The sequence below is a fragment of the Rattus norvegicus genome, chromosome 1, assembly GCF_021556685.1.
Source record: "Rattus norvegicus strain SHRSP/BbbUtx chromosome 1, alternate assembly SHRSP_T2T, whole genome shotgun sequence".
Lineage (NCBI taxonomy): Eukaryota > Metazoa > Chordata > Mammalia > Rodentia > Muridae > Rattus > Rattus norvegicus.
This window is the reverse complement of record NC_141534.1, coordinates 171,744,278-171,771,201: the sequence shown is the minus strand read 5'-3', so window position 1 is coordinate 171,771,201 and position 26,924 is coordinate 171,744,278. Positions and strand designations below refer to the sequence as shown.

The following is a 26,924-nucleotide window of genomic DNA, read 5'->3' as shown; positions in this document are numbered from 1 at the left end:
CAGGATATGTGATATACAGCCCTTGTGAAAGAATCATTCATCTCCAGAGAGGTTGACAGCTATCGGTTGAGAACATACTAGAGTTTCTTAAACCAGCAATCAAGTTGTGTTTAGTAACAACAAGCAATTTTCATGGCATCAATTATCAACTCTGTATATTGTTCACAGAGTGGTTCTTCCCCTATGAAGAAGCAACATTTACATCCCAGTAGCAGAATTTGTGATCTTCTAGTTTCCAAACAGGCTTAAGAAGACCTTGGGGCCCGTGTAATCAAAAGGGACACCGAGGTAGTGAGGTCTTTGGCAGAGACAGGAGCCCAGACACTTTTGCTGTCACAGTCTCTGCAAGTCCCACCTCTGACTTTTCATTAGGGTTTGATGAACAGCTGATGCCACAGGTGCTGACTGCCCACCTTTCTCCTTCAGTATCAAACCCAGAACCTTCAAACAAGTCTAGCAACCGGGATTGCAGTGAAGTCAATGACCTCACATCAGAGACAGGGTAGGTGGCAACTCCCTGGGGGAAAAGAATCCTTTAAAAACTCAAGTGAGTGATGACTACTCCCTACATTTCTGAGATGAATGTTATTATGAGGGTCAGTATACTCTTCCAAGTGAATACCATACTGATTTATATTCATGGCGAAAAATAAATAAATAAGAAAACAGAGTGTGGAGTAACAGAATTTATTTGGTCAAAGAACTGCAAATCACATACAAGGAATAAGAACATCTCTACACTTTGTCCTTCACATTTCCCAGAAAGGGGGTTATAAAAGTCAGTCTGCCCAGCAACTTCTTGGCAGAGGGTAAAATCTGAACATCAAGAGTGCCAGGGTAGGGATTTAGTCTCTTCCCTCCTCAGATTCCATGAGTTGCAGAAGAGGGTAGGTAGGCAGTGTTTCCCCAGGTTTCCAGCTTTCTTGTATTCAATTTGTCCCTATACCCTGGCCATTGTTTTTCCACATCCAGACTATCCTTCACAGAGTCAGCGAAGGCAGGCAAGGGCACAGGAAAGGAAGACTCCACCTGAGGGGTAAGGCATGTTCCTGTTTGGGACATGGGTTCAAATTTCTTCTTCCAGAGGTCCCTCTCAGGTTGACAGTGTGTCCACAGGACCCAGGTTGACTGAGTAACTGAGCACTAGTAAACAAGCAGAGGCCTCTGCCCTTGTTTGTTCTTGTTCTTCCTCTTCTTAGATCTTTGGCTCCCTCCATGACCACAGAGCTGCCCAGTGTTCATGGAGCCCTGAGTGGTGAGGAGTCTGTCACCACTGTGCCCTGGTTGATCGTCCTTGTCTGGAGCATTCCTGCCCCAGTTTGCGGTATATCTGGGCTGATGAATCACAGTTCCGTTGGCTGACAAATTGACTTTGGTAGTCTTGAGGTTCTGCCCAGCTTTCTGGTGGTTCTGTTCCTGAAGCACTTTCCCCTCCCCTAAGGAGGTTTCTTTGGTGGCTGTATTTTCCCTGTTTTCTCGGGGCATGTGTACAGCTTCTGTGCAAGAGCTTCTCTTGTGCTTTTTCTTCCGCGTTTTCTTCTGCTGGGATTCAGGGTGAAGAACCCCATGTACTCTGCCCACAGACACATCAACATTGACCTTCTCAAGGTCAGTCTGCTGGACATAGAAGAGCAGATAGGCAGGCTCACTCAGGACAGAGGACACATCGCACCTGGTGACCTTAGAATCATCCATCTTATACCACTTCCCATGGCTGGCTTTGACATAACAGAAGTAATGTCCACTGGAACAAGTCACCCCATCATGGACCAGGACGGCATAGAGAGCATAAGGCAGGGGTCCTGCAGTTGGCTGTGACAGGTATGGCTGCAGGTCAAGGTACTCTGGGTAGCTTACTACCCTGTTCAACTTGTCACCCCCGAAATCGTAGGAGCGGTTTAACACTAGCAGGAGAACCTTTGAGGCAGTCTGAACCTTCGTGGTCTTAGAAGCTGGCATCTTCTCTCTACACCTACCACAGTAGTAGGCGTTGTCCCCCTGCAACTCTTCTAGCTTCACTAAGTCCTCCAAGGCTTGCTTCACACTCTGAGCAGAGCAGATATCCAGGAAGAGGTTCAGGAAGGGATCGTAGGAATCTAAGGTGCCCTGGCAGTGGTGACACTTGATCTGAGATCTCATCTGGCCTCCAAATATGTCATAGATCAGGGAGCTGTCCTTAGAGGAGGTTTCTGATTGCTTGCACCCTCGAAGGCAGGATTCATGCATGGCATTCAAGGTGAACATGAGAAATTCATGGGCATCTTCCTGCCTGTGCTTGTGGAAGGTAGAGGTCAATATCTCGGAGGGTTTCATGACACCTCCTGAGTGGGAGTGGAGGAGACTCTGGGTCACATGAGCTTCCATAGCACACATCTTACAGCCTTCTGGGTAACAACACCTCTGAGAATGCTCCTGGGACAGCATATAGTCGGCAAGAGGTGGTGTGTGTGTCAAGCACTGCAGGACTGCATTCAGGTAGCAGCTGTTGCCTATGTTCTGGAGCCCTGACCCTGGGCTTTGGATCCTCTGCAAACTCAGACTGGGCTTCCCCTTGGCAGACAGCTCCTCTAGCACCTGTGCTTCATCTTGATGGAGCTCTGGGGTAGCAGGTGGTGACATGGCTGGATCTTCTACAGGACAAGAACACAAAACGACTTTAGGGCCAACAGCTTTGGTGGAGGACATGTCAGTGGTCAAATCTTTTAACTTCAGACTCCATTTTAGAAAACCTGACCTAAGTTTGAACTCAGGAAAACTAACAAGACAGTACCTAGCACTAATATCCATGTTACCACCTCAACAACAAAACAAAACAAAACAACTCAAAATAAAAAAAAAAAAAACACTACAAAACAATAAAAAACAAAACAAAAAACCAAAAAACTCCAAAGCTAGATCCAGTCTCCAGTTTACAAGCTCAGCAAGTCAGCGACTCCATGTCATTACCACAACAGATCTGCACCCCCAGGTTAAAAGCCCAGCCCCTCCCCAACGACCACTAATGCAGAGGGAAGCGGACATTAAGTATGTGATAGGACTCTCAGCACACACCAATATGTTAAAAGATCCTAAAAATTTTCCAAGCAGATGCTTGCATACTCACCCCCAGCCCTCTGCTTGCTGCTTAATGTAAACCCTTGTCCTGAGAGATATTCTGGACTCATCATCACCAAAACCTTCCTACTCACGGTGGTTCCCTAGCTAGCTCGAATAAAAGGCCACACTCTGAGTGCATCTGATCAGTTCCAGTATGGTTCGCAGAGATGACTGCAAGTTTCTTGCACTAAATATGCAAGCTGTGAATGCCTTATGACACTGAACTTCTTAGAAGTGCAGAGAAGCCCCCCCCCATGTCTCCAGAAGTTTGTCCCATCACCCTAGATTCATCCTTATGCATGTCTAGAGCTGCAGGAGATGACAAGGCTAGACTGGCTACAGGACAAGAAAATAAAGGTACTTTAGGGCCAACAGCTTTGGTGGTGAACACACAAGATGTAAGACCTTACAGTGAGACTTACCTTCTGTGAAGGAGGGAGCAGTCACCATTTTTCTATGATCCCGTTCGAATAACCTGCTGGAATCTTCTAAGTCAGCAGAAGGAAGTCTTTCCCTCCAGAAAATCGCTGTAAGTGACGATCAATCGCAAATGCTCAGCATTTTATAGTTTAGTCCTGTGGCCACGCCCACAAACCTTCCCAGAACTGCCAATCCCAGACAAGCCCCTCCCAAGTTGGTTGTGGATTCTGCTGCAAAGAAGCTCTGAAATCTGATCTCTTTGGAGTCCATTTTCCTGCATTCAGCTCCATTTTCTTATTTGTATTAAGCTTGGGTTTTACTTGGAATAAAGTTGCAAAGCCATGTCAAATAAAGGAAATGATGACTAGGCCTGCCATACAAGAGTTTGCTTCACCTTGATAAACACACAGAATCAGGTGAAACAACTTAGGCCTAGTTTTGTTTATTTGGGTTTTTTTTTTTGTTTGTTTGTGTATTGGTTTTGTTTTGTTTTCTTGGTCGATGTTGGATCTGCAATGAGATCATTTCTCTGGTAGCAGATACATTTTTCAGTCAAGGTCATATGGTCAATGATGTCATCTAGTCCACTAAGGAAACTGTTGATCCTCAGTGGTGTTGGTGTGGGAAGGAGGATGACCTTGAATCTACAGTCTGCTTCTTTAGTATATATTAGTACCCAAATGTACAAAGCATTTTGATGTAGGTGTTTTACCCACAACTAACTCTCTAATTACTAATAATAACATTTTTATAGTGCTATCACCTCTAGTGATTTAACTACTGTGGATGTGATTCAATTACACACCCCCCCACACACACACACATACACACACACATACACACACACATAAACACACACACACACACACACACACACACACACACACACACACACACCATACTTATCAACCAAAAACTTTCTTAATTCCTGCTGTATAGCTTCACAGAAAATATCACCTCAATTATGCTAGTGTCTTCTTAATCACCGCTAATTTCTTAGCTCCTGCTAACCAGCATCAATTGTCCCAGTAGTCCCTTCTATTTTTCAATCTAAAGCCAGAGTCATATGACTGAAGCTGCCAGGTTCTGCTGCTTGCAGGATCTGGAGCATGGTTCCCCTTATTCTATTACCTGCTTTCTGTTTTTCAATTCCTTCTCTGCCTATGCATGGCTTTCCTGGAACTTGTTTGTAGATTGACTTGAACTCAGAGTTCTGCATGGCTATGTCTTTTGTAGTACTGGGATTAAAGGCTTGTACCACGGAACCTGGAGTTAAGCTTTCTTCTTTACCTAGAACCTGCTTTGTCCCAGGCTGGCCTTGAACTCAGAAATCTGTTTGGCTCTGTCTCCTGGGATTAAAGGTGTGTGCCACAGTACCTGCAGGTAAACTTAGCGGGGTAGGACCTTGCCCCCAAATTTCTAATCTGTTACCTCCCAGAACATAGGATTCAGTTCCATTTCACTTCTTGGTGCACTTTTAATAATTGAACCATATGTTTTATATTTTTCCTTTCTAAGCTTGCTATACTTTTGCAGAACAGTCTCTTTCCTATGGTTCAGTCAAGGTCATGTGATGGAAGCCTGATCTAACCTACTGAGTAGACGACTGCACTTGGCACTGGGATAAAAAATTATCCTGAACTTACAATCTGTTTCTTTAGTGTACGTCAGTACTTGCACATCCCAAGCATTAGGCTGTAAGGAATCAACACACAAAGAATTCTCTAGTTAGTTATAATGCCCTTTTTATAGTGCCTTTATCAGCTCTTGACTGCACCATTACTTTTCAGGTGATTTAATCATCCAGCTAATGCCATCATGCTGACACATTCCCACTGGAGTAATAGGAGTAACTTTTAGGTGGACCACACCAGGCAAATCGTAGTATAAAATCCTTTTGTATAAAGGGTCACTTGTGCTTGAGTGAACAGATCTTTTGATTTCTTAGACGATCTTCTTAAAGATTCTGACTTAAGGTTGAACTCAACTAACAGGCCAGTAACTAGCACCAGTTTTCAGATTACCTACCCAATAAGACTTGGGTCTAGCACTAGTTTCCAAGTTAACTCCCAACAAGACCAAGGTATAATACCAGTTTCTAGGTTATTCCTCAACAAATCTGCACACACCCACCCGAGGTAACAGTAGGTGGGTTCTATCTACTTGCCCTCTTCCCCATATCATATGTAATCAGTTCCCTGTGGATGTTCCAAAAACTGCTATGTAATTGTTCTTGGGTTTGAAATGGATTTCTTCATTTAAAGATCTCTCTTATATGGTCCTAGAGCCGTGGTTCTCAGTAAACTTCTTCGTGTTGTGCCATCCCGCCAAGTATAAAATTGTTTCCCATGCTACTCTGTTGCTGTAAGTTTGCTACTGCTGTTGAATTGTAAGGTGAATATATAATAGACAGGATATGTGATATACAGCCCTTGTGAAAGAATCATTCATCTCCAGAGAGGTTGACAGCTATCGGTTGAGAACATACTAGAGTTTCTTAAACCAGCAATCAAGTTGTGTTTAGTAACAACAAGCAATTTTCATGGCATCAATTATCAACTCTGTATATTGTTCACAGAGTGGTTCTTCCCCTATGAAGAAGCAACATTTACATCCCAGTAGCAGAATTTGTGATCTTCTAGTTTCCAAACAGGCTTAAGAAGACCTTGGGGCCCGTGTAATCAAAAGGGACACCGAGGTAGTGAGGTCTTTGGCAGAGACAGGAGCCCAGACACTTTTGCTGTCACAGTCTCTGCAAGTCCCACCTCTGACTTTTCATTAGGGTTTGATGAACAGCTGATGCCACAGGTGCTGACTGCCCACCTTTCTCCTTCAGTATCAAACCCAGAACCTTCAAACAAGTCTAGCAACCGGGATTGCAGTGAAGTCAATGACCTCACATCAGAGACAGGGTAGGTGGCAACTCCCTGGGGGAAAAGAATCCTTTAAAAACTCAAGTGAGTGATGACTACTCCCTACATTTCTGAGATGAATGTTATTATGAGGGTCAGTATACTCTTCCAAGTGAATACCATACTGATTTATATTCATGGCGAAAAATAAATAAATAAGAAAACAGAGTGTGGAGTAACAGAATTTATTTGGTCAAAGAACTGCAAATCACATACAAGGAATAAGAACATCTCTACACTTTGTCCTTCACATTTCCCAGAAAGGGGGTTATAAAAGTCAGTCTGCCCAGCAACTTCTTGGCAGAGGGTAAAATCTGAACATCAAGAGTGCCAGGGTAGGGATTTAGTCTCTTCCCTCCTCAGATTCCATGAGTTGCAGAAGAGGGTAGGTAGGCAGTGTTTCCCCAGGTTTCCAGCTTTCTTGTATTCAATTTGTCCCTATACCCTGGCCATTGTTTTTCCACATCCAGACTATCCTTCACAGAGTCAGCGAAGGCAGGCAAGGGCACAGGAAAGGAAGACTCCACCTGAGGGGTAAGGCATGTTCCTGTTTGGGACATGGGTTCAAATTTCTTCTTCCAGAGGTCCCTCTCAGGTTGACAGTGTGTCCACAGGACCCAGGTTGACTGAGTAACTGAGCACTAGTAAACAAGCAGAGGCCTCTGCCCTTGTTTGTTCTTGTTCTTCCTCTTCTTAGATCTTTGGCTCCCTCCATGACCACAGAGCTGCCCAGTGTTCATGGAGCCCTGAGTGGTGAGGAGTCTGTCACCACTGTGCCCTGGTTGATCGTCCTTGTCTGGAGCATTCCTGCCCCAGTTTGCGGTATATCTGGGCTGATGAATCACAGTTCCGTTGGCTGACAAATTGACTTTGGTAGTCTTGAGGTTCTGCCCAGCTTTCTGGTGGTTCTGTTCCTGAAGCACTTTCCCCTCCCCTAAGGAGGTTTCTTTGGTGGCTGTATTTTCCCTGTTTTCTCGGGGCATGTGTACAGCTTCTGTGCAAGAGCTTCTCTTGTGCTTTTTCTTCCGCGTTTTCTTCTGCTGGGATTCAGGGTGAAGAACCCCATGTACTCTGCCCACAGACACATCAACATTGACCTTCTCAAGGTCAGTCTGCTGGACATAGAAGAGCAGATAGGCAGGCTCACTCAGGACAGAGGACACATCGCACCTGGTGACCTTAGAATCATCCATCTTATACCACTTCCCATGGCTGGCTTTGACATAACAGAAGTAATGTCCACTGGAACAAGTCACCCCATCATGGACCAGGACGGCATAGAGAGCATAAGGCAGGGGTCCTGCAGTTGGCTGTGACAGGTATGGCTGCAGGTCAAGGTACTCTGGGTAGCTTACTACCCTGTTCAACTTGTCACCCCCGAAATCGTAGGAGCGGTTTAACACTAGCAGGAGAACCTTTGAGGCAGTCTGAACCTTCGTGGTCTTAGAAGCTGGCATCTTCTCTCTACACCTACCACAGTAGTAGGCGTTGTCCCCCTGCAACTCTTCTAGCTTCACTAAGTCCTCCAAGGCTTGCTTCACACTCTGAGCAGAGCAGATATCCAGGAAGAGGTTCAGGAAGGGATCGTAGGAATCTAAGGTGCCCTGGCAGTGGTGACACTTGATCTGAGATCTCATCTGGCCTCCAAATATGTCATAGATCAGGGAGCTGTCCTTAGAGGAGGTTTCTGATTGCTTGCACCCTCGAAGGCAGGATTCATGCATGGCATTCAAGGTGAACATGAGAAATTCATGGGCATCTTCCTGCCTGTGCTTGTGGAAGGTAGAGGTCAATATCTCGGAGGGTTTCATGACACCTCCTGAGTGGGAGTGGAGGAGACTCTGGGTCACATGAGCTTCCATAGCACACATCTTACAGCCTTCTGGGTAACAACACCTCTGAGAATGCTCCTGGGACAGCATATAGTCGGCAAGAGGTGGTGTGTGTGTCAAGCACTGCAGGACTGCATTCAGGTAGCAGCTGTTGCCTATGTTCTGGAGCCCTGACCCTGGGCTTTGGATCCTCTGCAAACTCAGACTGGGCTTCCCCTTGGCAGACAGCTCCTCTAGCACCTGTGCTTCATCTTGATGGAGCTCTGGGGTAGCAGGTGGTGACATGGCTGGATCTTCTACAGGACAAGAACACAAAACGACTTTAGGGCCAACAGCTTTGGTGGAGGACATGTCAGTGGTCAAATCTTTTAACTTCAGACTCCATTTTAGAAAACCTGACCTAAGTTTGAACTCAGGAAAACTAACAAGACAGTACCTAGCACTAATATCCATGTTACCACCTCAACAACAAAACAAAACAAAACAACTCAAAATAAAAAAAAAAAAAACACTACAAAACAATAAAAAACAAAACAAAAAACCAAAAAACTCCAAAGCTATATCCAGTCTCCAGTTTACAAGCTCAGCAAGTCAGCGACTCCATGTCATTACCACAACAGATCTGCACCCCCAGGTTAAAAGCCCAGCCCCTCCCCAACGACCACTAATGCAGAGGGAAGCGGACATTAAGTATGTGATAGGACTCTCAGCACACACCAATATGTTAAAAGATCCTAAAAATTTTCCAAGCAGATGCTTGCATACTCACCCCCAGCCCTCTGCTTGCTGCTTAATGTAAACCCTTGTCCTGAGAGATATTCTGGACTCATCATCACCAAAACCTTCCTACTCACGGTGGTTCCCTAGCTAGCTCGAATAAAAGGCCACACTCTGAGTGCATCTGATCAGTTCCAGTATGGTTCGCAGAGATGACTGCAAGTTTCTTGCACTAAATATGCAAGCTGTGAATGCCTTATGACACTGAACTTCTTAGAAGTGCAGAGAAGCCCCCCCCATGTCTCCAGAAGTTTGTCCCATCACCCTAGATTCATCCTTATGCATGTCTAGAGCTGCAGGAGATGACAAGGCTAGACTGGCTACAGGACAAGAAAATAAAGGTACTTTAGGGCCAACAGCTTTGGTGGTGAACACACAAGATGTAAGACCTTACAGTGAGACTTACCTTCTGTGAAGGAGGGAGCAGTCACCATTTTTCTATGATCCCGTTCGAATAACCTGCTGGAATCTTCGAAGTCAGCAGAAGGAAGTCTTTCCCTCCAGAAAATCGCTGTAAGTGACGATCAATCGCAAATGCTCAGCATTTTATAGTTTAGTCCTGTGGCCACGCCCACAAACCTTCCCAGAACTGCCAATCCCAGACAAGCCCCTCCCAAGTTGGTTGTGGATTCTGCTGCAAAGAAGCTCTGAAATCTGATCTCTTTGGAGTCCATTTTCCTGCATTCAGCTCCATTTTCTTATTTGTATTAAGCTTGGGTTTTACTTGGAATAAAGTTGCAAAGCCATGTCAAATAAAGGAAATGATGACTAGGCCTGCCATACAAGAGTTTGCTTCACCTTGATAAACACACAGAATCAGGTGAAACAACTTAGGCCTAGTTTTGTTTATTTGGGTTTTTTTTTTTGTTTGTTTGTGTATTGGTTTTGTTTTGTTTTCTTGGTCGATGTTGGATCTGCAATGAGATCATTTCTCTGGTAGCAGATACATTTTTCAGTCAAGGTCATATGGTCAATGATGTCATCTAGTCCACTAAGGAAACTGTTGATCCTCAGTGGTGTTGGTGTGGGAAGGAGGATGACCTTGAATCTACAGTCTGCTTCTTTAGTATATATTAGTACCCAAATGTACAAAGCATTTTGATGTAGGTGTTTTACCCACAACTAACTCTCTAATTACTAATAATAACATTTTTATAGTGCTATCACCTCTAGTGATTTAACTACTGTGGATGTGATTCAATTACACACCCCCCCACACACACACACATACACACACACATACACACACACATAAACACACACACACACACACACACACACACACACACACCATACTTATCAACCAAAAACTTTCTTAATTCCTGCTGTATAGCTTCACAGAAAATATCACCTCAATTATGCTAGTGTCTTCTTAATCACCGCTAATTTCTTAGCTCCTGCTAACCAGCATCAATTGTCCCAGTAGTCCCTTCTATTTTTCAATCTAAAGCCAGAGTCATATGACTGAAGCTGCCAGGTTCTGCTGCTTGCAGGATCTGGAGCATGGTTCCCCTTATTCTATTACCTGCTTTCTGTTTTTCAATTCCTTCTCTGCCTATGCATGGCTTTCCTGGAACTTGTTTGTAGATTGACTTGAACTCAGAGTTCTGCATGGCTATGTCTTTTGTAGTACTGGGATTAAAGGCTTGTACCACGGAACCTGGAGTTAAGCTTTCTTCTTTACCTAGAACCTGCTTTGTCCCAGGCTGGCCTTGAACTCAGAAATCTGTTTGGCTCTGTCTCCTGGGATTAAAGGTGTGTGCCACAGTACCTGCAGGTAAACTTAGCGGGGTAGGACCTTGCCCCCAAATTTCTAATCTGTTACCTCCCAGAACATAGGATTCAGTTCCATTTCACTTCTTGGTGCACTTTTAATAATTGAACCATATGTTTTATATTTTTCCTTTCTAAGCTTGCTATACTTTTGCAGAACAGTCTCTTTCCTATGGTTCAGTCAAGGTCATGTGATGGAAGCCTGATCTAACCTACTGAGTAGACGACTGCACTTGGCACTGGGATAAAAAATTATCCTGAACTTACAATCTGTTTCTTTAGTGTACGTCAGTACTTGCACATCCCAAGCATTAGGCTGTAAGGAATCAACACACAAAGAATTCTCTAGTTAGTTATAATGCCCTTTTTATAGTGCCTTTATCAGCTCTTGACTGCACCATTACTTTTCAGGTGATTTAATCATCCAGCTAATGCCATCATGCTGACACATTCCCACTGGAGTAATAGGAGTAACTTTTAGGTGGACCACACCAGGCAAATCGTAGTACTCTGTTTGTTTTTGTATAAAGGGTCACTTGTGCTTGAGTGAACAGATCTTTTGATTTCTTAGACGATCTTCTTAAAGATTCTGACTTAAGGTTGAACTCAACTAACAGGCCAGTAACTAGCACCAGTTTTCAGATTACCTACCCAATAAGACTTGGGTCTAGCACTAGTTTCCAAGTTAACTCCCAACAAGACCAAGGTATAATACCAGTTTCTAGGTTATTCCTCAACAAATCTGCACACACCCACCCGAGGTAACAGTAGGTGGGTTCTATCTACTTGCCCTCTTCCCCATATCATATGTAATCAGTTCCCTGTGGATGTTCCAAAAACTGCTATGTAATTGTTCTTGGGTTTGAAATGGATTTCTTCATTTAAAGATCTCTCTTATATGGTCCTAGAGCCGTGGTTCTCAGTAAACTTCTTCGTGTTGTGCCATCCCGCCAAGTATAAAATTGTTTCCCATGCTACTCTGTTGCTGTAAGTTTGCTACTGCTGTTGAATTGTAAGGTGAATATATAATAGACAGGATATGTGATATACAGCCCTTGTGAAAGAATCATTCATCTCCAGAGAGGTTGACAGCTATCGGTTGAGAACATACTAGAGTTTCTTAAACCAGCAATCAAGTTGTGTTTAGTAACAACAAGCAATTTTCATGGCATCAATTATCAACTCTGTATATTGTTCACAGAGTGGTTCTTCCCCTATGAAGAAGCAACATTTACATCCCAGTAGCAGAATTTGTGATCTTCTAGTTTCCAAACAGGCTTAAGAAGACCTTGGGGCCCGTGTAATCAAAAGGGACACCGAGGTAGTGAGGTCTTTGGCAGAGACAGGAGCCCAGACACTTTTGCTGTCACAGTCTCTGCAAGTCCCACCTCTGACTTTTCATTAGGGTTTGATGAACAGCTGATGCCACAGGTGCTGACTGCCCACCTTTCTCCTTCAGTATCAAACCCAGAACCTTCAAACAAGTCTAGCAACCGGGATTGCAGTGAAGTCAATGACCTCACATCAGAGACAGGGTAGGTGGCAACTCCCTGGGGGAAAAGAATCCTTTAAAAACTCAAGTGAGTGATGACTACTCCCTACATTTCTGAGATGAATGTTATTATGAGGGTCAGTATACTCTTCCAAGTGAATACCATACTGATTTATATTCATGGCGAAAAATAAATAAATAAGAAAACAGAGTGTGGAGTAACAGAATTTATTTGGTCAAAGAACTGCAAATCACATACAAGGAATAAGAACATCTCTACACTTTGTCCTTCACATTTCCCAGAAAGGGGGTTATAAAAGTCAGTCTGCCCAGCAACTTCTTGGCAGAGGGTAAAATCTGAACATCAAGAGTGCCAGGGTAGGGATTTAGTCTCTTCCCTCCTCAGATTCCATGAGTTGCAGAAGAGGGTAGGTAGGCAGTGTTTCCCCAGGTTTCCAGCTTTCTTGTATTCAATTTGTCCCTATACCCTGGCCATTGTTTTTCCACATCCAGACTATCCTTCACAGAGTCAGCGAAGGCAGGCAAGGGCACAGGAAAGGAAGACTCCACCTGAGGGGTAAGGCATGTTCCTGTTTGGGACATGGGTTCAAATTTCTTCTTCCAGAGGTCCCTCTCAGGTTGACAGTGTGTCCACAGGACCCAGGTTGACTGAGTAACTGAGCACTAGTAAACAAGCAGAGGCCTCTGCCCTTGTTTGTTCTTGTTCTTCCTCTTCTTAGATCTTTGGCTCCCTCCATGACCACAGAGCTGCCCAGTGTTCATGGAGCCCTGAGTGGTGAGGAGTCTGTCACCACTGTGCCCTGGTTGATCGTCCTTGTCTGGAGCATTCCTGCCCCAGTTTGCGGTATATCTGGGCTGATGAATCACAGTTCCGTTGGCTGACAAATTGACTTTGGTAGTCTTGAGGTTCTGCCCAGCTTTCTGGTGGTTCTGTTCCTGAAGCACTTTCCCCTCCCCTAAGGAGGTTTCTTTGGTGGCTGTATTTTCCCTGTTTTCTCGGGGCATGTGTACAGCTTCTGTGCAAGAGCTTCTCTTGTGCTTTTTCTTCCGCGTTTTCTTCTGCTGGGATTCAGGGTGAAGAACCCCATGTACTCTGCCCACAGACACATCAACATTGACCTTCTCAAGGTCAGTCTGCTGGACATAGAAGAGCAGATAGGCAGGCTCACTCAGGACAGAGGACACATCGCACCTGGTGACCTTAGAATCATCCATCTTATACCACTTCCCATGGCTGGCTTTGACATAACAGAAGTAATGTCCACTGGAACAAGTCACCCCATCATGGACCAGGACGGCATAGAGAGCATAAGGCAGGGGTCCTGCAGTTGGCTGTGACAGGTATGGCTGCAGGTCAAGGTACTCTGGGTAGCTTACTACCCTGTTCAACTTGTCACCCCCGAAATCGTAGGAGCGGTTTAACACTAGCAGGAGAACCTTTGAGGCAGTCTGAACCTTCGTGGTCTTAGAAGCTGGCATCTTCTCTCTACACCTACCACAGTAGTAGGCGTTGTCCCCCTGCAACTCTTCTAGCTTCACTAAGTCCTCCAAGGCTTGCTTCACACTCTGAGCAGAGCAGATATCCAGGAAGAGGTTCAGGAAGGGATCGTAGGAATCTAAGGTGCCCTGGCAGTGGTGACACTTGATCTGAGATCTCATCTGGCCTCCAAATATGTCATAGATCAGGGAGCTGTCCTTAGAGGAGGTTTCTGATTGCTTGCACCCTCGAAGGCAGGATTCATGCATGGCATTCAAGGTGAACATGAGAAATTCATGGGCATCTTCCTGCCTGTGCTTGTGGAAGGTAGAGGTCAATATCTCGGAGGGTTTCATGACACCTCCTGAGTGGGAGTGGAGGAGACTCTGGGTCACATGAGCTTCCATAGCACACATCTTACAGCCTTCTGGGTAACAACACCTCTGAGAATGCTCCTGGGACAGCATATAGTCGGCAAGAGGTGGTGTGTGTGTCAAGCACTGCAGGACTGCATTCAGGTAGCAGCTGTTGCCTATGTTCTGGAGCCCTGACCCTGGGCTTTGGATCCTCTGCAAACTCAGACTGGGCTTCCCCTTGGCAGACAGCTCCTCTAGCACCTGTGCTTCATCTTGATGGAGCTCTGGGGTAGCAGGTGGTGACATGGCTGGATCTTCTACAGGACAAGAACACAAAACGACTTTAGGGCCAACAGCTTTGGTGGAGGACATGTCAGTGGTCAAATCTTTTAACTTCAGACTCCATTTTAGAAAACCTGACCTAAGTTTGAACTCAGGAAAACTAACAAGACAGTACCTAGCACTAATATCCATGTTACCACCTCAACAACAAAACAAAACAAAACAACTCAAAATAAAAAAAAAAAAAACACTACAAAACAATAAAAAACAAAACAAAAAACCAAAAAACTCCAAAGCTATATCCAGTCTCCAGTTTACAAGCTCAGCAAGTCAGCGACTCCATGTCATTACCACAACAGATCTGCACCCCCAGGTTAAAAGCCCAGCCCCTCCCCAACGACCACTAATGCAGAGGGAAGCGGACATTAAGTATGTGATAGGACTCTCAGCACACACCAATATGTTAAAAGATCCTAAAAATTTTCCAAGCAGATGCTTGCATACTCACCCCCAGCCCTCTGCTTGCTGCTTAATGTAAACCCTTGTCCTGAGAGATATTCTGGACTCATCATCACCAAAACCTTCCTACTCACGGTGGTTCCCTAGCTAGCTCGAATAAAAGGCCACACTCTGAGTGCATCTGATCAGTTCCAGTATGGTTCGCAGAGATGACTGCAAGTTTCTTGCACTAAATATGCAAGCTGTGAATGCCTTATGACACTGAACTTCTTAGAAGTGCAGAGAAGCCCCCCCCCATGTCTCCAGAAGTTTGTCCCATCACCCTAGATTCATCCTTATGCATGTCTAGAGCTGCAGGAGATGACAAGGCTAGACTGGCTACAGGACAAGAAAATAAATGTACTTTAGGGCCAACAGCTTTGGTGGTGAACACACAAGATGTAAGACCTTACAGTGAGACTTACCTTCTGTGAAGGAGGGAGCAGTCACCATTTTTCTATGATCCCGTTCGAATAACCTGCTGGAATCTTCGAAGTCAGCAGAAGGAAGTCTTTCCCTCCAGAAAATCGCTGTAAGTGACGATCAATCGCAAATGCTCAGCATTTTATAGTTTAGTCCTGTGGCCACGCCCACAAACCTTCCCAGAACTGCCAATCCCAGACAAGCCCCTCCCAAGTTGGTTGTGGATTCTGCTGCAAAGAAGCTCTGAAATCTGATCTCTTTGGAGTCCATTTTCCTGCATTCAGCTCCATTTTCTTATTTGTATTAAGCTTGGGTTTTACTTGGAATAAAGTTGCAAAGCCATGTCAAATAAAGGAAATGATGACTAGGCCTGCCATACAAGAGTTTGCTTCACCTTGATAAACACACAGAATCAGGTGAAACAACTTAGGCCTAGTTTTGTTTATTTGGGTTTTTTTTTTTTTGTTTGTTTGTGTATTGGTTTTGTTTTGTTTTCTTGGTCGATGTTGGATCTGCAATGAGATCATTTCTCTGGTAGCAGATACATTTTTCAGTCAAGGTCATATGGTCAATGATGTCATCTAGTCCACTAAGGAAACTGTTGATCCTCAGTGGTGTTGGTGTGGGAAGGAGGATGACCTTGAATCTACAGTCTGCTTCTTTAGTATATATTAGTACCCAAATGTACAAAGCATTTTGATGTAGGTGTTTTACCCACAACTAACTCTCTAATTACTAATAATAACATTTTTATAGTGCTATCACCTCTAGTGATTTAACTACTGTGGATGTGATTCAATTACACACCCCCCCCCACACACACACATACACACACACATACACACACACATAAACACACACACACACACACACACACACACACACACACACCATACTTATCAACCAAAAACTTTCTTAATTCCTGCTGTATAGCTTCACAGAAAATATCACCTCAATTATGCTAGTGTCTTCTTAATCACCGCTAATTTCTTAGCTCCTGCTAACCAGCATCAATTGTCCCAGTAGTCCCTTCTATTTTTCAATCTAAAGCCAGAGTCATATGACTGAAGCTGCCAGGTTCTGCTGCTTGCAGGATCTGGAGCATGGTTCCCCTTATTCTATTACCTGCTTTCTGTTTTTCAATTCCTTCTCTGCCTATGCATGGCTTTCCTGGAACTTGTTTGTAGATTGACTTGAACTCAGAGTTCTGCATGGCTATGTCTTTTGTAGTACTGGGATTAAAGGCTTGTACCACGGAACCTGGAGTTAAGCTTTCTTCTTTACCTAGAACCTGCTTTGTCCCAGGCTGGCCTTGAACTCAGAAATCTGTTTGGCTCTGTCTCCTGGGATTAAAGGTGTGTGCCACAGTACCTGCAGGTAAACTTAGCGGGGTAGGACCTTGCCCCCAAATTTCTAATCTGTTACCTCCCAGAACATAGGATTCAGTTCCATTTCACTTCTTGGTGCACTTTTAATAATTGAACCATATGTTTTATATTTTTCCTTTCTAAGCTTGCTATACTTTTGCAGAACAGTCTCTTTCCTATGGTTCAGTCAAGGTCATGTGATGGAAGCCTGATCTAACCTACTGAGTAGACGACTGCACTTGGCACTGGGATAAAAAATTATCCTGAACTTACAATCTGTTTCTTTAGTGTACGTCAGTACTTGCACATCCCAAGCATTAGGCTGTAAGGAATCAACACACAAAGAATTCTCTAGTTAGTTATAATGCCCTTTTTATAGTGCCTTTATCAGCTCTTGACTGCACCATTACTTTTCAGGTGATTTAATCATCCAGCTAATGCCATCATGCTGACACATTCCCACTGGAGTAATAGGAGTAACTTTTAGGTGGACCACACCAGGCAAATCGTAGTACTCTGTTTGTTTTTGTATAAAGGGTCACTTGTGCTTGAGTGAACAGATCTTTTGATTTCTTAGACGATCTTCTTAAAGATTCTGACTTAAGGTTGAACTCAACTAACAGGCCAGTAACTAGCACCAGTTTTCAGATTACCTACCCAATAAGACTTGGGTCTAGCACTAGTTTCCAAGTTAACTCCCAACAAGACCAAGGTATAATACCAGTTTCTAGGTTATTCCTCAACAAATCTGCACACACCCACCCGAGGTAACAGTAGGTGGGTTCTATCTACTTGCCCTCTTCCCCATATCATATGTAATCAGTTCCCTGTGGATGTTCCAAAAACTGCTATGTAATTGTTCTTGGGTTTGAAATGGATTTCTTCATTTAAAGATCTCTCTTATATGGTCCTAGAGCCGTGGTTCTCAGTAAACTTCTTCGTGTTGTGCCATCCCGCCAAGTATAAAATTGTTTCCCATGCTACTCTGTTGCTGTAAGTTTGCTACTGCTGTTGAATTGTAAGGTGAATATATAATAGACAGGATATGTGATATACAGCCCTTGTGAAAGAATCATTCATCTCCAGAGAGGTTGACAGCTATCGGTTGAGAACATACTAGAGTTTCTTAAACCAGCAATCAAGTTGTGTTTAGTAACAACAAGCAATTTTCATGGCATCAATTATCAACTCTGTATATTGTTCACAGAGTGGTTCTTCCCCTATGAAGAAGCAACATTTACATCCCAGTAGCAGAATTTGTGATCTTCTAGTTTCCAAACAGGCTTAAGAAGACCTTGGGGCCCGTGTAATCAAAAGGGACACCGAGGTAGTGAGGTCTTTGGCAGAGACAGGAGCCCAGACACTTTTGCTGTCACAGTCTCTGCAAGTCCCACCTCTGACTTTTCATTAGGGTTTGATGAACAGCTGATGCCACAGGTGCTGACTGCCCACCTTTCTCCTTCAGTATCAAACCCAGAACCTTCAAACAAGTCTAGCAACCGGGATTGCAGTGAAGTCAATGACCTCACATCAGAGACAGGGTAGGTGGCAACTCCCTGGGGGAAAAGAATCCTTTAAAAACTCAAGTGAGTGATGACTACTCCCTACATTTCTGAGATGAATGTTATTATGAGGGTCAGTATACTCTTCCAAGTGAATACCATACTGATTTATATTCATGGCGAAAAATAAATAAATAAGAAAACAGAGTGTGGAGTAACAGAATTTATTTGGTCAAAGAACTGCAAATCACATACAAGGAATAAGAACATCTCTACACTTTGTCCTTCACATTTCCCAGAAAGGGGGTTATAAAAGTCAGTCTGCCCAGCAACTTCTTGGCAGAGGGTAAAATCTGAACATCAAGAGTGCCAGGGTAGGGATTTAGTCTCTTCCCTCCTCAGATTCCATGAGTTGCAGAAGAGGGTAGGTAGGCAGTGTTTCCCCAGGTTTCCAGCTTTCTTGTATTCAATTTGTCCCTATACCCTGGCCATTGTTTTTCCACATCCAGACTATCCTTCACAGAGTCAGCGAAGGCAGGCAAGGGCACAGGAAAGGAAGACTCCACCTGAGGGGTAAGGCATGTTCCTGTTTGGGACATGGGTTCAAATTTCTTCTTCCAGAGGTCCCTCTCAGGTTGACAGTGTGTCCACAGGACCCAGGTTGACTGAGTAACTGAGCACTAGTAAACAAGCAGAGGCCTCTGCCCTTGTTTGTTCTTGTTCTTCCTCTTCTTAGATCTTTGGCTCCCTCCATGACCACAGAGCTGCCCAGTGTTCATGGAGCCCTGAGTGGTGAGGAGTCTGTCACCACTGTGCCCTGGTTGATCGTCCTTGTCTGGAGCATTCCTGCCCCAGTTTGCGGTATATCTGGGCTGATGAATCACAGTTCCGTTGGCTGACAAATTGACTTTGGTAGTCTTGAGGTTCTGCCCAGCTTTCTGGTGGTTCTGTTCCTGAAGCACTTTCCCCTCCCCTAAGGAGGTTTCTTTGGTGGCTGTATTTTCCCTGTTTTCTCGGGGCATGTGTACAGCTTCTGTGCAAGAGCTTCTCTTGTGCTTTTTCTTCCGCGTTTTCTTCTGCTGGGATTCAGGGTGAAGAACCCCATGTACTCTGCCCACAGACACATCAACATTGACCTTCTCAAGGTCAGTCTGCTGGACATAGAAGAGCAGATAGGCAGGCTCACTCAGGACAGAGGACACATCGCACCTGGTGACCTTAGAATCATCCATCTTATACCACTTCCCATGGCTGGCTTTGACATAACAGAAGTAATGTCCACTGGAACAAGTCACCCCATCATGGACCAGGACGGCATAGAGAGCATAAGGCAGGGGTCCTGCAGTTGGCTGTGACAGGTATGGCTGCAGGTCAAGGTACTCTGGGTAGCTTACTACCCTGTTCAACTTGTCACCCCCGAAATCGTAGGAGCGGTTTAACACTAGCAGGAGAACCTTTGAGGCAGTCTGAACCTTCGTGGTCTTAGAAGCTGGCATCTTCTCTCTACACCTACCACAGTAGTAGGCGTTGTCCCCCTGCAACTCTTCTAGCTTCACTAAGTCCTCCAAGGCTTGCTTCACACTCTGAGCAGAGCAGATATCCAGGAAGAGGTTCAGGAAGGGATCGTAGGAATCTAAGGTGCCCTGGCAGTGGTGACACTTGATCTGAGATCTCATCTGGCCTCCAAATATGTCATAGATCAGGGAGCTGTCCTTAGAGGAGGTTTCTGATTGCTTGCACCCTCGAAGGCAGGATTCATGCATGGCATTCAAGGTGAACATGAGAAATTCATGGGCATCTTCCTGCCTGTGCTTGTGGAAGGTAGAGGTCAATATCTCGGAGGGTTTCATGACACCTCCTGAGTGGGAGTGGAGGAGACTCTGGGTCACATGAGCTTCCATAGCACACATCTTACAGCCTTCTGGGTAACAACACCTCTGAGAATGCTCCTGGGACAGCATATAGTCGGCAAGAGGTGGTGTGTGTGTCAAGCACTGCAGGACTGCATTCAGGTAGCAGCTGTTGCCTATGTTCTGGAGCCCTGACCCTGGGCTTTGGATCCTCTGCAAACTCAGACTGGGCTTCCCCTTGGCAGACAGCTCCTCTAGCACCTGTGCTTCATCTTGATGGAGCTCTGGGGTAGCAGGTGGTGACATGGCTGGATCTTCTACAGGACAAGAACACAAAACGACTTTAGGGCCAACAGCTTTGGTGGAGGACATGTCAGTGGTCAAATCTTTTAACTTCAGACTCCATTTTAGAAAACCTGACCTAAGTTTGAACTCAGGAAAACTAACAAGACAGTACCTAGCACTAATATCCATGTTACCACCTCAACAACAAAACAAAACAAAACAACTCAAAATAAAAAAAAAAAAACACTACAAAACAATAAAAAACAAAACAAAAAACCAAAAAACTCCAAAGCTAGATCCAGTCTCCAGTTTACAAGCTCAGCAAGTCAGCGACTCCATGTCATTACCACAACAGATCTGCACCCCCAGGTTAAAAGCCCAGCCCCTCCCCAACGACCACTAATGCAGAGGGAAGCGGACATTAAGTATGTGATAGGACTCTCAGCACACACCAATATGTTAAAAGATCCTAAAAATTTTCCAAGCAGATGCTTGCATACTCACCCCCAGCCCTCTGCTTGCTGCTTAATGTAAACCCTTGTCCTGAGAGATATTCTGGACTCATCATCACCAAAACCTTCCTACTCACGGTGGTTCCCTAGCTAGCTCGAATAAAAGGCCACACTCTGAGTGCATCTGATCAGTTCCAGTATGGTTCGCAGAGATGACTGCAAGTTTCTTGCACTAAATATGCAAGCTGTGAATGCCTTATGACACTGAACTTCTTAGAAGTGCAGAGAAGCCCCCCCCCATGTCTCCAGAAGTTTGTCCCATCACCCTAGATTCATCCTTATGCATGTCTAGAGCTGCAGGAGATGACAAGGCTAGACTGGCTACAGGACAAGAAAATAAAGGTACTTTAGGGCCAACAGCTTTGGTGGTGAACACACAAGATGTAAGACCTTACAGTGAGACTTACCTTCTGTGAAGGAGGGAGCAGTCACCATTTTTCTATGATCCCGTTCGAATAACCTGCTGGAATCTTCTAAGTCAGCAGAAGGAAGTCTTTCCCTCCAGAAAATCGCTGTAAGTGACGATCAATCGCAAATGCTCAGCATTTTATAGTTTAGTCCTGTGGCCACGCCCACAAACCTTCCCAGAACTGCCAATCCCAGACAAGCCCCTCCCAAGTTGGTTGTGGATTCTGCTGCAAAGAAGCTCTGAAATCTGATCTCTTTGGAGTCCATTTTCCTGCATTCAGCTCCATTTTCTTATTTGTATTAAGCTTGGGTTTTACTTGGAATAAAGTTGCAAAGCCATGTCAAATAAAGGAAATGATGACTAGGCCTGCCATACAAGAGTTTGCTTCACCTTGATAAACACACAGAATCAGGTGAAACAACTTAGGCCTAGTTTTGTTTATTTGGGTTTTTTTTTTTGTTTGTTTGTGTATTGGTTTTGTTTTGTTTTCTTGGTCGATGTTGGATCTGCAATGAGATCATTTCTCTGGTAGCAGATACATTTTTCAGTCAAGGTCATATGGTCAATGATGTCATCTAGTCCACTAAGGAAACTGTTGATCCTCAGTGGTGTTGGTGTGGGAAGGAGGATGACCTTGAATCTACAGTCTGCTTCTTTAGTATATATTAGTACCCAAATGTACAAAGCATTTTGATGTAGGTGTTTTACCCACAACTAACTCTCTAATTACTAATAATAACATTTTTATAGTGCTATCACCTCTAGTGATTTAACTACTGTGGATGTGATTCAATTACACACCCCCCCACACACACACACATACACACACACATACACACACACATAAACACACACACACACACACACACACACACACACACACACACCATACTTATCAACCAAAAACTTTCTTAATTCCTGCTGTATAGCTTCACAGAAAATATCACCTCAATTATGCTAGTGTCTTCTTAATCACCGCTAATTTCTTAGCTCCTGCTAACCAGCATCAATTGTCCCAGTAGTCCCTTCTATTTTTCAATCTAAAGCCAGAGTCATATGACTGAAGCTGCCAGGTTCTGCTGCTTGCAGGATCTGGAGCATGGTTCCCCTTATTCTATTACCTGCTTTCTGTTTTTCAATTCCTTCTCTGCCTATGCATGGCTTTCCTGGAACTTGTTTGTAGATTGACTTGAACTCAGAGTTCTGCATGGCTATGTCTTTTGTAGTACTGGGATTAAAGGCTTGTACCACGGAACCTGGAGTTAAGCTTTCTTCTTTACCTAGAACCTGCTTTGTCCCAGGCTGGCCTTGAACTCAGAAATCTGTTTGGCTCTGTCTCCTGGGATTAAAGGTGTGTGCCACAGTACCTGCAGGTAAACTTAGCGGGGTAGGACCTTGCCCCCAAATTTCTAATCTGTTACCTCCCAGAACATAGGATTCAGTTCCATTTCACTTCTTGGTGCACTTTTAATAATTGAACCATATGTTTTATATTTTTCCTTTCTAAGCTTGCTATACTTTTGCAGAACAGTCTCTTTCCTATGGTTCAGTCAAGGTCATGTGATGGAAGCCTGATCTAACCTACTGAGTAGACGACTGCACTTGGCACTGGGATAAAAAATTATCCTGAACTTACAATCTGTTTCTTTAGTGTACGTCAGTACTTGCACATCCCAAGCATTAGGCTGTAAGGAATCAACACACAAAGAATTCTCTAGTTAGTTATAATGCCCTTTTTATAGTGCCTTTATCAGCTCTTGACTGCACCATTACTTTTCAGGTGATTTAATCATCCAGCTAATGCCATCATGCTGACACATTCCCACTGGAGTAATAGGAGTAACTTTTAGGTGGACCACACCAGGCAAATCGTAGTACTCTGTTTGTTTTTGTATAAAGGGTCACTTGTGCTTGAGTGAACAGATCTTTTGATTTCTTAGACGATCTTCTTAAAGATTCTGACTTAAGGTTGAACTCAACTAACAGGCCAGTAACTAGCACCAGTTTTCAGATTACCTACCCAATAAGACTTGGGTCTAGCACTAGTTTCCAAGTTAACTCCCAACAAGACCAAGGTATAATACCAGTTTCTAGGTTATTCCTCAACAAATCTGCACACACCCACCCGAGGTAACAGTAGGTGGGTTCTATCTACTTGCCCTCTTCCCCATATCATATGTAATCAGTTCCCTGTGGATGTTCCAAAAACTGCTATGTAATTGTTCTTGGGTTTGAAATGGATTTCTTCATTTAAAGATCTCTCTTATATGGTCCTAGAGCCGTGGTTCTCAGTAAACTTCTTCGTGTTGTGCCATCCCGCCAAGTATAAAATTGTTTCCCATGCTACTCTGTTGCTGTAAGTTTGCTACTGCTGTTGAATTGTAAGGTGAATATATAATAGACAGGATATGTGATATACAGCCCTTGTGAAAGAATCATTCATCTCCAGAGAGGTTGACAGCTATCGGTTGAGAACATACTAGAGTTTCTTAAACCAGCAATCAAGTTGTGTTTAGTAACAACAAGCAATTTTCATGGCATCAATTATCAACTCTGTATATTGTTCACAGAGTGGTTCTTCCCCTATGAAGAAGCAACATTTACATCCCAGTAGCAGAATTTGTGATCTTCTAGTTTCCAAACAGGCTTAAGAAGACCTTGGGGCCCGTGTAATCAAAAGGGACACCGAGGTAGTGAGGTCTTTGGCAGAGACAGGAGCCCAGACACTTTTGCTGTCACAGTCTCTGCAAGTCCCACCTCTGACTTTTCATTAGGGTTTGATGAACAGCTGATGCCACAGGTGCTGACTGCCCACCTTTCTCCTTCAGTATCAAACCCAGAACCTTCAAACAAGTCTAGCAACCGGGATTGCAGTGAAGTCAATGACCTCACATCAGAGACAGGGTAGGTGGCAACTCCCTGGGGGAAAAGAATCCTTTAAAAACTCAAGTGAGTGATGACTACTCCCTACATTTCTGAGATGAATGTTATTATGAGGGTCAGTATACTCTTCCAAGTGAATACCATACTGATTTATATTCATGGCGAAAAATAAATAAATAAGAAAACAGAGTGTGGAGTAACAGAATTTATTTGGTCAAAGAACTGCAAATCACATACAAGGAATAAGAACATCTCTACACTTTGTCCTTCACATTTCCCAGAAAGGGGGTTATAAAAGTCAGTCTGCCCAGCAACTTCTTGGCAGAGGGTAAAATCTGAACATCAAGAGTGCCAGGGTAGGGATTTAGTCTCTTCCCTCCTCAGATTCCATGAGTTGCAGAAGAGGGTAGGTAGGCAGTGTTTCCCCAGGTTTCCAGCTTTCTTGTATTCAATTTGTCCCTATACCCTGGCCATTGTTTTTCCACATCCAGACTATCCTTCACAGAGTCAGCGAAGGCAGGCAAGGGCACAGGAAAGGAAGACTCCACCTGAGGGGTAAGGCATGTTCCTGTTTGGGACATGGGTTCAAATTTCTTCTTCCAGAGGTCCCTCTCAGGTTGACAGTGTGTCCACAGGACCCAGGTTGACTGAGTAACTGAGCACTAGTAAACAAGCAGAGGCCTCTGCCCTTGTTTGTTCTTGTTCTTCCTCTTCTTAGATCTTTGGCTCCCTCCATGACCACAGAGCTGCCCAGTGTTCATGGAGCCCTGAGTGGTGAGGAGTCTGTCACCACTGTGCCCTGGTTGATCGTCCTTGTCTGGAGCATTCCTGCCCCAGTTTGCGGTATATCTGGGCTGATGAATCACAGTTCCGTTGGCTGACAAATTGACTTTGGTAGTCTTGAGGTTCTGCCCAGCTTTCTGGTGGTTCTGTTCCTGAAGCACTTTCCCCTCCCCTAAGGAGGTTTCTTTGGTGGCTGTATTTTCCCTGTTTTCTCGGGGCATGTGTACAGCTTCTGTGCAAGAGCTTCTCTTGTGCTTTTTCTTCCGCGTTTTCTTCTGCTGGGATTCAGGGTGAAGAACCCCATGTACTCTGCCCACAGACACATCAACATTGACCTTCTCAAGGTCAGTCTGCTGGACATAGAAGAGCAGATAGGCAGGCTCACTCAGGACAGAGGACACATCGCACCTGGTGACCTTAGAATCATCCATCTTATACCACTTCCCATGGCTGGCTTTGACATAACAGAAGTAATGTCCACTGGAACAAGTCACCCCATCATGGACCAGGACGGCATAGAGAGCATAAGGCAGGGGTCCTGCAGTTGGCTGTGACAGGTATGGCTGCAGGTCAAGGTACTCTGGGTAGCTTACTACCCTGTTCAACTTGTCACCCCCGAAATCGTAGGAGCGGTTTAACACTAGCAGGAGAACCTTTGAGGCAGTCTGAACCTTCGTGGTCTTAGAAGCTGGCATCTTCTCTCTACACCTACCACAGTAGTAGGCGTTGTCCCCCTGCAACTCTTCTAGCTTCACTAAGTCCTCCAAGGCTTGCTTCACACTCTGAGCAGAGCAGATATCCAGGAAGAGGTTCAGGAAGGGATCGTAGGAATCTAAGGTGCCCTGGCAGTGGTGACACTTGATCTGAGATCTCATCTGGCCTCCAAATATGTCATAGATCAGGGAGCTGTCCTTAGAGGAGGTTTCTGATTGCTTGCACCCTCGAAGGCAGGATTCATGCATGGCATTCAAGGTGAACATGAGAAATTCATGGGCATCTTCCTGCCTGTGCTTGTGGAAGGTAGAGGTCAATATCTCGGAGGGTTTCATGACACCTCCTGAGTGGGAGTGGAGGAGACTCTGGGTCACATGAGCTTCCATAGCACACATCTTACAGCCTTCTGGGTAACAACACCTCTGAGAATGCTCCTGGGACAGCATATAGTCGGCAAGAGGTGGTGTGTGTGTCAAGCACTGCAGGACTGCATTCAGGTAGCAGCTGTTGCCTATGTTCTGGAGCCCTGACCCTGGGCTTTGGATCCTCTGCAAACTCAGACTGGGCTTCCCCTTGGCAGACAGCTCCTCTAGCACCTGTGCTTCATCTTGATGGAGCTCTGGGGTAGCAGGTGGTGACATGGCTGGATCTTCTACAGGACAAGAACACAAAACGACTTTAGGGCCAACAGCTTTGGTGGAGGACATGTCAGTGGTCAAATCTTTTAACTTCAGACTCCATTTTAGAAAACCTGACCTAAGTTTGAACTCAGGAAAACTAACAAGACAGTACCTAGCACTAATATCCATGTTACCCCCTCAACAACAAAACAAAACAAAACAACTCAAAATAAAACAAAAAAAAAAAAACAAAAACAAAAAAACTCTAAACCTAAATCCAATCTCCAGGTTACAAGCCCAGCAAGTCAGCGACTCCAGGTTATTACCCCAAAAGGTCTGCACCCCCAGGTTAAAAGCCCAGCCCCTCCCCAACGTCCACTAATGCAGAGGGAAGCAGACATCAAGTATGTGTTATGACTGTCAGCACACACCAATATGTTAAAAGGTCATAAATTTTTCCAACTAGATGCTTGCATACTCACTCTCACCCCTCTGCTTGCTGCTTACTGTAAACCCTTGTCCTGAGAGATATTCTGGGCTCATCATCACCAAAACCTTCCTATTCACAGCGGTTCCCTAGCTAGCTCGAATAAAAGGTCACACTCTGAGTGCATCTGATCTGTTCCTGTTGGTTTGCAGA

At 44.6% G+C, this 26,924-nt stretch overlaps 5 protein-coding genes across 5 annotated transcripts; all 5 read right to left on the bottom strand.

Moving 5' to 3' along the window:
- Nucleotides 1-678: 678 nt before the first annotated feature.
- Nucleotides 679-3,610, bottom strand: LOC148007776 (ubiquitin carboxyl-terminal hydrolase 17-like protein D). The gene is made up of 2 exons (XM_087610240.1): nucleotides 3,519-3,610; nucleotides 679-2,630 (listed from the first exon to the last, which is right to left on the bottom strand). The coding sequence occupies exons 1-2, from the start codon at nucleotides 3,544-3,546 to the stop codon at nucleotides 1,144-1,146; spliced, it is 1,515 nt and encodes a 504-aa protein (XP_087466366.1). The 5' UTR covers nucleotides 3,547-3,610; the 3' UTR covers nucleotides 679-1,143.
- Nucleotides 3,611-6,604: 2,994 nt separating this feature from the next.
- LOC148007775 (ubiquitin carboxyl-terminal hydrolase 17-like protein D) lies at nucleotides 6,605-9,528 on the bottom strand. The gene is made up of 2 exons (XM_087610235.1): nucleotides 9,444-9,528; nucleotides 6,605-8,556 (listed from the first exon to the last, which is right to left on the bottom strand). Exons 1-2 carry the CDS (start codon nucleotides 9,469-9,471, stop codon nucleotides 7,070-7,072), a joined length of 1,515 nt encoding a protein of 504 aa, XP_087466361.1. The 5' UTR covers nucleotides 9,472-9,528; the 3' UTR covers nucleotides 6,605-7,069.
- A 2,993-nt stretch (nucleotides 9,529-12,521) lies between these two features.
- On the bottom strand, nucleotides 12,522-15,453 carry Usp17lh (ubiquitin specific peptidase 17 like H). The gene is made up of 2 exons (XM_087610231.1): nucleotides 15,362-15,453; nucleotides 12,522-14,473 (listed from the first exon to the last, which is right to left on the bottom strand). The coding sequence occupies exons 1-2, from the start codon at nucleotides 15,387-15,389 to the stop codon at nucleotides 12,987-12,989; spliced, it is 1,515 nt and encodes a 504-aa protein (XP_087466357.1). The 5' UTR covers nucleotides 15,390-15,453; the 3' UTR covers nucleotides 12,522-12,986.
- Nucleotides 15,454-18,443: 2,990 nt separating this feature from the next.
- On the bottom strand, nucleotides 18,444-21,374 carry LOC147996909 (ubiquitin carboxyl-terminal hydrolase 17-like protein D). Its single transcript, XM_087610227.1, has 2 exons — nucleotides 21,283-21,374; nucleotides 18,444-20,395 (listed from the first exon to the last, which is right to left on the bottom strand). Exons 1-2 carry the CDS (start codon nucleotides 21,308-21,310, stop codon nucleotides 18,909-18,911), a joined length of 1,515 nt encoding a protein of 504 aa, XP_087466353.1. The 5' UTR covers nucleotides 21,311-21,374; the 3' UTR covers nucleotides 18,444-18,908.
- A 2,990-nt stretch (nucleotides 21,375-24,364) lies between these two features.
- Usp17l8 (ubiquitin specific peptidase 17 like family member 8) lies at nucleotides 24,365-26,382 on the bottom strand. Its single transcript, XM_087610225.1, has one exon. It carries the CDS (start codon nucleotides 26,369-26,371, stop codon nucleotides 24,830-24,832), a length of 1,542 nt encoding a protein of 513 aa, XP_087466351.1. The 5' UTR covers nucleotides 26,372-26,382; the 3' UTR covers nucleotides 24,365-24,829.
- Between the last annotated feature and the right edge of the window lie 542 nt (nucleotides 26,383-26,924).

Coding starts and splice junctions, on each gene's coding strand:
- LOC148007776 (XM_087610240.1), bottom strand. CDS start 3,546: ATGGTGACTGCTCCCTCCTTCACAGAAG. Junction 2,631..3,518: donor TGCTCCCTCCTTCACAGAAG/GTAAGTCTCACT, acceptor CTTGTCCTGTAG/AAGATCCAGCCATGTCACCA.
- LOC148007775 (XM_087610235.1), bottom strand. CDS start 9,471: ATGGTGACTGCTCCCTCCTTCACAGAAG. Junction 8,557..9,443: donor TGCTCCCTCCTTCACAGAAG/GTAAGTCTCACT, acceptor CTTGTCCTGTAG/AAGATCCAGCCATGTCACCA.
- Usp17lh (XM_087610231.1), bottom strand. CDS start 15,389: ATGGTGACTGCTCCCTCCTTCACAGAAG. Junction 14,474..15,361: donor TGCTCCCTCCTTCACAGAAG/GTAAGTCTCACT, acceptor CTTGTCCTGTAG/AAGATCCAGCCATGTCACCA.
- LOC147996909 (XM_087610227.1), bottom strand. CDS start 21,310: ATGGTGACTGCTCCCTCCTTCACAGAAG. Junction 20,396..21,282: donor TGCTCCCTCCTTCACAGAAG/GTAAGTCTCACT, acceptor CTTGTCCTGTAG/AAGATCCAGCCATGTCACCA.
- Usp17l8 (XM_087610225.1), bottom strand. CDS start 26,371: ATGTCCTCCACCAAAGCTGTTGGCCCTAAAGTCGTTTTGTGTTCTTGT.